Source organism: Chaetura pelagica, unplaced genomic scaffold, assembly GCF_000747805.2.
Source record: "Chaetura pelagica isolate M959 unplaced genomic scaffold, ChaPel_1.0 scaffold11, whole genome shotgun sequence".
Lineage (NCBI taxonomy): Eukaryota > Metazoa > Chordata > Aves > Apodiformes > Apodidae > Chaetura > Chaetura pelagica.
In genome coordinates, this window is record NW_009952694.1 from 3648215 (window position 1) to 3661818 (window position 13604).

General features: G+C 39.0%; 1 protein-coding gene across 1 annotated transcript in view; it reads left to right on the forward strand.

Annotated features, from left to right (window-relative positions):
- Positions 1-13604, forward strand: part of MIPOL1 (mirror-image polydactyly 1) — a 165161-nt gene that overhangs the window by 133562 nt on the left and 17995 nt on the right. Inside the window, exon 12 of the mRNA XM_009993941.1 lies at positions 12159-12389. Within this exon, the coding sequence (XP_009992243.1) occupies positions 12159-12389 (231 nt within the window). The remainder of the gene's footprint in view (positions 1-12158; positions 12390-13604) is intronic.

Here is a 13604-nt window from a genome sequence, read left to right on the forward strand (position 1 = left end):
GCATTCCTGAGTCATATTTTTTTCTTCATAGCAACCTTTCCTCTATAACATCTTCCAGTGCAAGTTATTACAATTCTTTTTGCATAAGACAGGTCATTCTAAGTTCAGCTGTAGGTGGGGCCACTGTGGTAGATTGGGGGACAGTCTTAATAGATCCGTTTCATTAATTAAGTCATGCATTTTTTTATTAGCAAAACCTGTATGTCAGGTTTAGCCAGCTGGGAACCATTCTTATGGTTGTTATCTTTGTCAGAAGGAATATTGTGAAAATAAGGAATTACTGTACACGCTTCAACTCCTGATTAAACAGAGGAATGACATCCGCTCACCCACTGTCCATGAAAAAATAACTTACGGGCATATCATAGGCTTGATTCATAGGTTCTGATCTTACATATCACATTAAGGTAAAAACTCTGTACATCACATTCAAAATTTACCCTGAAGGATTTGTGTCATACCAATGCTATGGCCATTGAGGTAAGCAAAGTTAATGCCAGATTTTCAAACATCTAGATTATTTATTGTTTCTTTTTACTCTTGAAGGAACTTTTTCTTCTTGCCTTATCCATATCTTTATGCATAAAGGAGTATTTTCTTGCATTCTTTCTGTTGTTTCATTCCCAGAGATCAGGAGGAAGCAATAAGATTTCCAGGAAGTATTTAGTTGCACTAGAAACCCAGAACACTGAGCACCTGCTGATGGCCACAGTCTTTAGTTTCTTGATACAGATAGATTTAAGGCATTCCTAATAGGCTTTCTCCTGGTCCTCAACAGGATATGCACCCATGACTTTTACTATCATCAAAGAATATTCAACTGGGAAGAGCTTTCACCAAACAGGAAGGAGAAGTGCTTTGAATTTGTCCCTCATCCAATGGAGTGGGAAGAAGGATAGATAGCAAGGTTCATATTATCTGATATATCTTTCTTTTGCTCCTGAGCATGGTAGGATCTTAATGTTATGCAGAGAGTATAATAGTGGTTGAATGTGTATAAGCATAGTAGGCAGTATTCATACTGTCTAATTATCTTGTCTTGTTCAAAAAATAAATAAGGAATTCAACAGTCTTGAATTCAGTGTTGGCTAGGTTTCACAAGAGCTTTCATACTCATTCAGTTTCCTTGTCAGGTCCTGAGAAAATAATTAATTCTTTGGTTCAGTGCAACCAATATATTTCCCGCTACAGCATTTCACTGCTGATTATAGAGAAATGATATTCTGATAAAAAGAAAAAGCTGCATATTTTCTTGTGAGCTCTGGCTTTATGAAGTTGAAACTGTTGTTTTCCTCTTCACTCAGGCTATATTAAAGTGCACAATAATACTATTCTTTTACAGATTTTATTTAAGTAGCCCAGCGGCCAAAACTCATTAGTGCAAAATAAAAGAGAGGTGAGGGAAGCTGATTTAAAAGCTTTAGGATAGAGAAATCAATACAGCATTGGTTTTAAGCCATTTTCCAACCCCTCGCTTTGGACCTCTCTCTTCACTGATTTTTTTTCCAGCAGCTGCCAGTCTAATCTCCCACTTTCCAAGAGGTATGCGAGTTTTGTGATTCAGCTCCCAGACAGTGGACTGTATCCAACTGATGGCCCCTTTTGCCTAAGAGGAAGCCAAGAGCATCCTCTCAAGTAATAAGGATCTTGGGCTCACAGCAGCTTGACAAAGCATGGGAGGCTGCTATCGCTGTCTGCACCCCATGGTGGCAATAGTGGCTGAACATCCAATGGGGAGGCAGAAACTGCCTCCTTGTGAGAAACTGTTGTGTTTTTTCCATAAAGGTCTCAAACCTGAATCTGTCTTCTGAGGTTAACCAGGCTGATGTGTATTGCTGACACATTCATACTGTTAATTAACTCTTGTATCTTCCCGTTAATAATAATTTGGACTGAGATCTGAATGAAGATCAGGGCCTCAGGTTTCCAGATGCAGGACACGTAGGTATTAAGAAGCAATCCTGGGCCCCCAAAGCCTAGAATTTAAGGAAAACATAAAGCAAGGGAAAGGCACTTCACTCCCAGTTTCAGCATGGCAGGATGAGGTTTGCGTGTTGTGACTTGCTCAGTACCACACAGAAGACGTGAAATAAAAGAGGGAATTCAAGACAGAGCTCTGATCCCCAATCCACTAAATCATTCTCCCAGCATGTGTCCTTGTTTCACATTAAGGAGAATGGCCCAGACAAGTCTGCTCAGTTGCTTCAGTAAGCACTGGTACAATAGGGAAGCAGACTTCCCCTATATTAAATTTCCCAGGCGTTCCCTTTATCATTTAAGCCATCATTTTAACTGCCTAGTTTTCATAGCGCTTAACTGTCCAAAGAGCTGCATGATTTATATGAGTGAGGGTTTGGCAGCAGCATCTAGGTAAGACATGGCTTACTGAGTAGTGATACATTAGCATTGTGTCATGTACGTGGCTTTCAGGAGATGACTAGCTAAGTGTATATCTGCATAGCAATTGGCAAACCAACTGTATCTTTGCAAGGGAAAAGCCAGGATAGCTTCAAAGTAGACATGACAAGCACCTGTACCAGTCTGGAGGAACTGCAGGACATATTGTCCTCCTAGTGACTCACCTACCATTTCAGAGTGGCAAGTGTTGCTGTGCACAGTACTGAGAAAGCGGGGCACATTCACCTAGAGTTCATCAGCAAACCTCACTTTTTGGCACATGAGTGACCACAGCTGGGCATGTGCTAGATAGAGCACAGGACACCTTGTTTGCCTTTGGTCAGAGTTGCTTAATATTTTTCAGTAAGTCCTCTGAGAAAAGACAGACAAAACTGTTCAAATGCTCTGGTTTATTTTCCTGGTGCAGGGGGGAAGCATTCTCAACTTTTAGAAAGCTGTATATATGTAATTTTTTTTAAGTAATTCAGAGTTTTTTAACCAGCTGAATCATTCAGCAAGAAAGGAATGACAAAAGGGCAGAGTCCTGTGAATGTCCTTCCCAGATCAGTCACACTGTGGGTTTCTAGCTTTAGGACTACTCAGCTTATCCTCTCAAATCTCAGATGATCTCAGATAATTTCTCTCAAATTCCATATGTATTTGGTTATTCCCTCTTTGAAAAACATTTCCATTCTTTGTATTTCTTGTAATTGCCTTCTTCTGGAGAGACTCCTCTTCCATCTACTCAGCTGGATGTCCCTGGCCATGCTGGAAGGCAGGGCTGGCTTCCAGCCCTGGGTCCAGTACAGCTTTGTCTCTTGCTTTTCTGGTTCAGTGGGGAAGTTAAGCCAAGTGATCACAATAGCAAATCAGGACAGCTGTAAAATCCATGATCATGTCTGATTTATAAAGATAACATTGTATTAAGTACAAGATATTTTCTGAGATTATTAGTAACAGGCTTTTGTCAGCCAGTCATTCCTGAATGGTGCCTTGCGCTTCTAGTGCTAGATTGATTTATATGCCTTTATGATTTTAATTAATACTGTTTTCATCAGAGCTGGTTATTAGTGATTAGAAAACTCCAGGCTGTTCAGTTTATCTATGGCAGTGTTTGGGAATTATTCCCATGATCTTTATTTTTAAAATCTATTGAATGGCATCTAGAGCTGTAAAGAGGCCATTTAAACACTGAAGAAAAAAAAATAATGCTTATACTTCTGGGAAAACATTTATGGTGATTCACATTTTGGAAACCAAAACACTATCAGTGTTTTATTCCCAGATTCTTTTCCAAGAAAAAGCTTGGATATGCTTCTGAATCACCTTCTTCAATATACTTAGGCTCGTATTGAAGCTGGATCATGCAGAGAAGGCTGGAATACTGTGCTGGTGGAGGAGGACAGGAGATTCCTCCATCCTCTGTCCTGTGACATTAGCACAGGGGCATGGAATAAGCCTGCCTAAGTCCCTAGGGAGACATTTGGATCCTACTTAGCTCTGGCGGAGGGGTGTGTGCAGTAGATGTTAAAGGATCAGGTTAAGGGTGTTTCTCTGTTTAGTGATCTAGATAAGCTGCCTTGCACAGAAAAAGAGAAAATGGAAAAAAAAAATCTTAATAAAGTTCATTAGCTGAGAATATACTCACTTGAAGATGGGAATAGTCATTGTATGGGAACAAAAGGCTTTAGAGTTGTTTCTTCACTGATGAAAAGAGGCTAAAAATCCTCTGCCATCTTCGTGTGAGTGAGAGCTGAGAATTTTACAGAAACTGAAGCCTTGTAAGAAGAATCTCAAATGTGCACTTGTGTAACAGGTTTTGAGCAAGTCTGAGGCAGTATTTACTACTACAGTATAAAGGGCTGATGTATATTTCTAGTTGGCATTTTATCAAGGAAATACACTCTGATTTTTCTTTATTTTGTGACATGTGGATTGAAACTACATTTTCTCCGTCCAAAGCCTTGATTTAAAAGCATTAGATCATTTAATTAAGTGCTTTTGCATAAGACTAAAATTGTAACTGAACAAATTATTTATGCAGAGAGAAGCAAAATAAAGTTTCTTTCAAGAGCTCTTTAACATATCAGATTGATAAGAGTAAAAACACCTTTACTGCCATTAAATATTTACCAAGACTTGGCTTTTGGAAGAAGGGCAGTTCAGTGCAGTGTGTTTGGCTCCATGCAATGCTATTGATTAGCTATCAGAAGGACATAGTTAATGGGTAACTGGAGGTATTACAGCGCACTCCACATTCTTGTCAAGTCTTTTCTCTGAAGATGACCTAAAATAAAGTCAGTTACAACTGGCATTCACCCTGCGACAGATTGCACAAGCTCACCTACGGTATGAACAAAAGGTTCACAAGAATCAGTTGACCAGGGCTTAAGCAATCCTTTCTAGTAGTTGTTGTCATCACTGCTGGACTTTAGAACTGCACATGTTTACATTTAATTAGAAAGAACACACAGATTACATCGCACAGTAGCTATCAGTATCGAATCGGAATTGATTTCCGCTCTCTTTCTCAAATGATTGTTTCCTTCAGACTAATTAAAAAAAGGCACATAACAAAATGACTCATATAAATTTTGAAGCAAAGTAAACATTATTCCCTGGAGACCAAAAAAGTCAACAGCACATAGTCATTACATTGATCTTGTTTTCGGGTGATTCTGGTGCCTGCTTTATGATACATATCAGTACTATCAGATGTATTTTAGATAGACGCATATATGAATATATATGAAGTACGACTTTGCACTGAGTGGATAGTTCACTGACTGTTTAAGTTTTCAGGGTCCAGATTCTTATTTGTTTCATCTGAATTATTGCAGTTTATCTAATATGACTGGTGATTCACTAGTATTCCTACTTTTTGCAGAAGGATTTTGTTAATTTAATAAAATTGTTTGTGTGTAGGTCTCTCGTGTCAGATGGAAGTCAGAAGCCATTATCCTTACCAGTGAGAAGCTGGGAAGGAAATAAAAGGCACTCACCAAATTAGCCTTAGCCTCATGCATAGTTTCCAACAAAGAAATCTCTATTAGATTTTTGTTAGTTATGCAGGCAATTCTAAATTCAACGTACGGTGGCAGGAGACGTCATTTAAGGCTCCCAGCAGAAAGCCCAACTTCTGGATGTGCACGGTCTTTGTCATCAGGGAATATTTCCATGGTTGGCATTTTGGAGAGTAAATGTTCAAGCCAGCAGTGTGCCGTGTATGGTCAGGTCTGTAGGAGCTGAAGGGGTTGCAGTCCACATCAGGTTGTGGAGCTGTAGGAGCTGAAACTGAAACGCCTGCTCAGAAGACCTGATGTTCATTATATGTTCATAATACCCTGGTTTCCATGTAAGAGATGGTGTTCAAAATGAAGCTCTTGGCAAGATTCTTCAAGCAAAGGAAAAGAGTAATACACACTGCCTCTATTTTCTACCTGATATAGTTGATACACCAATGGCTCTATTTTAGTGCACAAGCAGTTACTGCTTTCTTAATAAAGTCTGGCTATAAGGAAAAAGGTGCACTGTTCTTAGAGCCAATGTTGTCAAAAACATATTGGAAGTATAAATAATAAACTGCTATGACCTTTGGTACAAGATCCTCTGTTTCTTTTCCACCAAGTTTTTGTTTCTGCAAATCCCTGACATAGGCAATTTCCCTGCTGGCCCAAAGCCAAAGTTGCTGGCTCTGCACCACCCACATACGTACCCCTTCAGTGATCCATGTCAACCAAGTGGCCTCCAGCAGCCAGCAGAGAGGCACAGGGGCTGCCAGTTCAGCCCAGGGATTGAGAAGGTGAAAATACCTCTTGTCTGGGCTGGCAGTGTCCCTCCTCCCTGCATGCTGCAGAGCTGAGCCAGGATCCTCTCTGCCCCAGCTATGATGCTTCTGCTTCCTGGGGAAGGTAGCTGGGGCTTTGTGAGACAGGGTAAAACATGGAATTGCTGGCACCATCTTAAACATCCTGTATATTAATCTACCAAGGTCACTCTTGGTGACTTGATGCCAGTGCCATCTTCGATTAATAGATAAGGTTCCCACTGTATTTGCAGTGTTACCTAAACAATCTGTTACTGTAGGGAATAACTACAGTATTGCAAATACTAAGTTAAAGTTATTTTGTTAACTAAAGCCATTGGCAAATATTTAAGAATGGCCAAAGCATATGAATTGGCAATAAAGAACAGATACAAGATAGCAAAATTCTTTCTTGTAACTTCTAGTATGATAAAGTAAACAACGTACAAAATAAAAAAAAAAATTAACATTTCAGATTAATTTCACGTAGTTAGAAACAAACCTTCAGGGCCAGATAGTTGTAGTCTGTGAATATTTAGGCTGGAATATGCTAATACAGCCAATTCCCTGCCAAAACATGACAGGAACATTTTACAGTGAGCTTGATTGTAGCAATAACATTTAGTCCAGTAAAACAATTAAGATTATCCACAGTAGTTGCTGTTGTATTGAAAACAGGCCTCTCATTCGTGGAAGAAATTTGAGAACCTGTGAATCTGTGTCTTGCAATTAACATGGGCACATTGTGGAACCATGAAGATGTGTGATTAATGTTAACACTGGGGGTTGGAACTTGATGATTTTAAAGGTCCCTTCCAACCTTAATGATTCTATGATTCTATATATCAGGTAATACTCAGAATTGAAGCATAAAGTCTACAGTAGTCTCCTCTGCAACCTCAGATGCACTATATCGGAGAGTTGATGTATGTGTGAAAAAAGCTATTGTTAAAGTACCATCTCCCAGACTCTAATTAATCAATTAGAGATAACAGAGACCCCAATTCTAGGTGCAACATGTCATCAGGAAATTCAGATGCATTTCTTTGCTGCAAGCTATGACCTGTGGGTCTGTGGATCTAGCCGAAGAGGATAGTACCAGAGCTGCAAAAATCTCAAAAATGCTTCCTTCTACTCATCATTATTATGTATGTTTTGCTCTGTTTCAACCAAACATTGTTAACCCAGAAACTGTGTGGAAGTCCTGGATCATTTGATGGCGGAGTCAATGTGAGGAATGAGAGATGTTGCTGGATATATCATGTGCATATCGCTGTCGTGTGAGCCTGTGCTATCTCAGCAGTTTGCCTGGTGGCTGCATGAAGTGAACTAGAGACATTTGATTACTGTGCAGCTCCATAAATAAAGGGTCCATGGTACGGTTTCTGATTATTTAATATTGAGAGCATGTCTCAGCAGTCCTTCAACTACAAGAAAGGCTCAGATGATTAAATCACATGCCTTGTGTCCTTACTGCCTCTCCCAAGCTAGTCACAAGCGAATGGTGTGGGTACTGCAGTGATCCTGGAGGCTGAAGATAAGGCCCAAAAGAAAATGTTTGCTGCTTGGCACCATCAGAAGACTGTCCGGGTTTAGTTTTGTCCTAAATTCAAACCATGCTGCATCTAACTTAGCTCTTTCAACAGCAATGGGTCTCTTTTAAGTAGTGAAGCTCAGAGCACCTCGCAAAGGTAGTATTGCTATTGCTGTTTTTTTAAAAAATTAGGACATGGAGGCCCAAGGAATTTCCTAGAAGTCTTTAATTTGTATTTGTTAAAAAACAGAAGTTTTGTGGTGGATAACAGCCAGTGCAAGCTTTCAGTGTAGATAATAAACCTGTGCTTTGATCATCTAGTAACCATACTGTTTGAACCCTGGTACAGGTCACAGGTTTCTCTCGATAGTTTCAGGACAGAAGGCTGAAACTTGGCCTGCTGCTCACTGTGGATCCATATTCACATGTAATTGAGTTTGGGTGCTGTGGACATGCATAATCAGCACCAAACTGTCAGCAAGTTATCCTGCAAAATCCTGAGATTATAGTACCGACCTCCACAGAGAAGAAAATTAGTGGTGGGCTGTGTTCAACAAGCATTTATCGTTTGGGTTTGGTGAGAGAACATAGAGTAAAGAGAATGCCTGACCTTGTCCTAGACTTAAGACTGCATGGGTACATCACACACTCGGCAGCGACACTCTGTGCTGAGCTGTGACTGTGCAAAGAACATCCGCTGTGTTACGCATGCAGGGCACTACTGTTATAGCATGGTTTATGGCCTCTGTGCCACAGTCTAACACAGCTGCTGCCCTTGGTTGAGTATCTGGGGGGTTGTACTGAAGAGAAAAACAGTCCTCTTAATGCGTGTAATTACAGGGGAAGGAAGGCTAGTGAAATATTTGTCTATGGTAGGGCAATGCCATCTAGTTACTAGCCTACCAGCTGTCGGGCTCCTGACTCACAAGTAATGCAAACTTGACCACTTTATATCCTCTGCTTTACAGCAAAAAGTCAAAGTCTTTCTAGGTCTTAGGAGCTTTTTTTGATATTGTCTTGTTGCAGTGTGTCCAAAGACCAACTTTGAGGTAGTATTTTCAAGGTATCAGTGCTGCCTGGCCCTTGAGTGCACTGGACAGTATGAAGGGACCCTCTTCAAAGCCATCCTGAGTGTAGGCTGAGGTCTGAGAGGTCTCCAGAACTTGAGTGTCAGAAACATTTGTGGTGAAAACCAAGGGCAGACATACATGCCTCTGGGCACACTCGGTATGTTTATCACTAGGGTGAGGAAGGAGGGAGGGCATGTATAGGGAATGTTTGGGTTTTGCTGTGTTGGGTTTTTTCTTCCTTTAGGTGGAAGGTTTTTCTATGTTGTTCAGTAATTGCTTCAGGTGGAAAATAATTTCCCCTCTTGCAGCAAAAGTATGCCTGGCAAGGAGAGAAGTGTTATAAGAGCAGCACTTCACTAAGTTTATTTTCAGCCAAAGTCAGTCCTTCTGGAAGCAGTTACAACTGGTGAAATTTTTTAGCAGTCTTGAAGTTGCTCTGACTTTGGGAGCTGAGGAAGCCTCTTGCTTTCTGCAGGAGCTGCATAAGTGACATCATCACATGTCACTTTTTCTTTTGCCTGGACGCAGTTAAGCTGGGCCCTTGAACTTCTCAGACCCAAGCTGTAGCAAGAAATGGGCCGTGCTGCCGTCGTAAAGCAAAAGGCATGTAAGAACATGTGAATGACTTAAATCAAGGAAATGTGTGAATGCTTCTGTCACCCATTCTTCAGAACTAGACTCCCATTTACTTTTGATTTATAGCATCAACTTCTTTGAAGGAATAATCATCAGACTGTTAAGAAATTAATTTCAAATTAAGAAGTATCAAAAGAGACTAAATAAAAATATTTTAGCAAAGCACATTGATACAAATCTGGCAATTCCTTGCTTTTGAAAAATAAAAGTTTAGAAGATTTATCAAGCACAGTACCTTTATCTGGAGGAATCACGCTGGCTACAAAATATATACATCAGAATCTATTGATCACTCAGATGTAATCAGTATGAGTTAAAACCTGTGATAATGTATTGCATACTCTAAAATACTGGCCCTGTGTGACTAGAACTGGACTCCATCTTAAAGACTGGCCATGCAATAGAGTCTAAATAAGTGACTATATTTTTCAGATGTTCTGGAAAAAAACAACACTCTGCTGGGATGAACAAATTGGAATATTTAGGCTCCAGTCTATTTTATTTTTTTCATCAGGGACCCATATATTCACTGAACAGTTTCGTTTTTCATCTGTCTTTTTTTTTTTTCCCCTTTTAATCTTGTGCCAGGTGTTTAAGAAACAGGCAGCAGCACTGTTTCAGTACCTGCTTTCAGCATTATTTACATACCTTTGTATTTTTCCATGGTGATCAACACTTGACTATAGTGGAGCTAAAGTCGGTAAATTTTATGTGCAACTGTTGAAGTAATTTTTTTTTTTAATGAGACTGTTCTAGGGATTTTAATGTCCCTTTATAAATATTTATATTTTCAATATGTCTTCATTTAATTGAAAAGGTTCTTCACATTATTTTCAGACAACTGCAGGTAGTAGGCGTAATGACATATCAACACTGACCTTTTAGCTTCTGGATTTCTATTAGGTCATCCACATTTTGCTTGTCCATGTATATTATGTTTTAGTTTGTATATTGTTTTCTTCTATGGGCTGTCAGAATGAAAGGTGTTTCCCATACAAACACCTTAATAAGCTGGAAAGGAAGAAAATACACTATTGTGTATTAGCAGCTGACATGCAGACTGTGTCTTGAGTATTGTAATTAGTGTGCAGAGCTACTAGAAATACACACAGAAATATTTGAATGTTTAATATTTACAGGGTCATCAGTCAGAGAGATGGTCTCAAGTCATATTTATCAGTACTACACCTTCTGATATTCATGAAGTTATTTTGAAATTACTTTAATTATTTATCTAAAAACACTGATTATTATGATATCCTGTTGCCATCACTTTTGTTATGTCTTCCATTAATTCCTTCGAGTACCGATGTCATTTCCAACTGGTTTAAAATTCACCAATGAATTATGGCTGTGAAGAGATGGGAAGCTAATTCCATGGAAAGGTTGCTGGTGCAGTCTTCTCTCTTAGTAATCAGCTATTAATATGATTTCTACCATTGCACCTTAATAACTCAAGCAGCTGGCTGCCTGCTGATTCCATGGGAAATAATTCCAGTCAACAAGCTTCAATGAGATATTTTTTTTTTACCTGATGCATCCTCTTCTTTATTCTCCTTTTTCTAATTTCTTCTCATTATCTGTAAGTAACTTGTCTAATATCTTTCTTTTTGCATATTTTCGATAGCTATTGCCAGCTGATCCAAGTGTTTTTATTTCTCTTGGCTTCATGGATCTATTGCATTAAGATCCTATTCAGTTTAATTTTTTATTTCTGATCTCCCTTATATTTGTCCAGAACTTTCTGGCACACAAGTACAAATCATATAGTACTGTATCCTGGTTTGTAAAATGAGTGTTATTTTTGTACTCTGTGATTTGGTATCTCTCTGAATATACCTCAAAATCATGTATAAAGCTGCATGAGTTGAATATACGTCCATGGCACTTCAGTGGAAAATAGCAAACATGTCTACTTTTTGCCCCAGTGAAGCCAAAACAGTGGCTCAGAAAGGACCTTTCAAGAAACTATGGTGGAGGACACAATAGATTTGGAAATGTCCCATGATAAAACCCTGATGCTGGCAGGTTACCTATCTCTGTCTACTATAGAGAGGCTATTTAAGACAGAGTGTATTCTAGTACAGGTAGTACAGGTGTTACTAGCTCATTTAAATCAGCATCAAGAAATGTTTTCAGTTTCCTCTCACAAAAACACTGACCAAGGACCTTTAGAATTGGTTAGCATGTGCAAATATTCCACATTCCTGAGTAATCCTGCTGATTTAATTGTTTTAATTTTTGCATTGTAGCATTTCTATTCCTTTCATTACACTGAAAAATCTGCTATTTTGCAAAGAAACACCTGTACTGGGTGAGTCTGCTTCCTAAGAGTCCTGTGTAACATGAGTTAATAACGAGTTTCAGCAATTTATGCAGATTAATTTAACTTCATGAAAATCACATTAAGAACTTTTCTTTGCAGCTCAAAGAGGATCAGGAAGATGCTACAGCTGAAAATATTACCTTTTAAGTTTTTGTTGAGTAGGTTTTTGACATTTTAAAGTTCTGATAGTTGTTACATACTTCTAGAAGAGCCTTGTGGAAACAGGATGTTCTTTTTCTTCTCTGTGACTTTTGAAATAAAACTTGTTTTGGTATAAGGGCATGTAGACGCATATATGATAGTATTAAAAATACTTATTAAACTGAATGTAGTATTCTTGCAGCTCAGCCCTAGACTGAAACTTGGTAACATGTATGATTGTTTTCCCAGCTTATACAAATCTTTGTCTGAAGGAAGGAATCTGAAGGACCAACTTAACTGTACTTATGCTACTTCTGAAGGTGGACTGCAAAGCAGGGGGGATGTTGTGACCCTTACCTATTGCCAGATTGAAGATCTGGCAGCTCAGCTGCAGCAAGCTCGGTCAGAGCAGAAGGACACAGAGCTGAAGCTCCAGAAAGCCCTGGAGGCTTCACGGGAGGCCAATGAAAAAGTTCACAAGTAAGTCACTTGCCTTCTTTCAAGGAAAATTGCAGTTGAAAACCAAATGAAATGTAGTTTATTGGAGTATTTTGTCTCTGACTGAAAGTGTGGCAGTACTCAGAAAACATCCTTTAAAATTATTGCTGCTTTGTCAGTCATTCAGCTTGTTACCTACGCAGTGTGAAGCCAGTCATTTCAACAGCTTTATAATATTATGCAAGTCAGTGTGCCTGTCATTACTGGCATGGAAAGTGCTCTCTACATGTGCACAGCACAGAGAAAGTGTACCCATCTCCTGTGAATGGTTTTCACTGTGTTTTTACCCATGGCAATCCCGTGGCAGGAGAGTATTTGCCTTTATAATTGCCTGGTAGAGTATTAAAGTTCTTGGTTGTCGTCTGCTACACATCTGACAAGTTCCACGCCACAGTAAACATTGATGGATTGTTTAGAGGTGGCTTAAAAATCTCAGTGAATCCAACAGGGAGTCACTGAATCGGTGAACAGGGACTGTATTCTCTTCCCATCATAAGATCCCCTGTGAAAGGGTTACTCAACTCCAAAACCTGAAGTTGATCTAAGTCCTTATGATGGTGATTGTTATTACTAGCACATAAGCCTTCAAAAGTCTGATTGCTAGGACATAGACAGACGTGTAGGCAGAGCTGCTTCACAGTCTGGCACTTCTCATCTCTGCATCACATTCATCAGCTGCAAAACAGCCCTCTCACACCCTTCCAAGGTGATTGATGCCAAAATGATACAAATTTTCCCATCGGTCCATATTTGTCTTCAACTTTAATGTCTGCATCATATCTCCAGAATAGATAGAAACTGGCGTATAATATATCACAAGGACCTAGCAAGACTTATTCCTGTTAAAAAAAAAAAAAACAACACTGAGTTCTATTTTAAAAACTTATGTTTTTATAGTGTTTATATATATGTAACTAAATAAAATATAGGGGGGGTATATATATATATGCATGTTTTCAGTTATCTCTTTAAAACCTCTAGTGTTTCTTAGGAAATCATTCAAATCTCCATTCAGAACACTTAGATATATTTGAAATTTCAGCAGGTGCATGCTTGATAAAAATAAAGCTATGAAAAATAATTACAGCATGTTGAAGAGAATATTGGCTAAACCTTTCTGTACACTGTTTAAAGTTATTTCATTTCACTTTGTTTATAAACACTTACTATAGATATCTAAGTGGAGGTTGCTTTTGT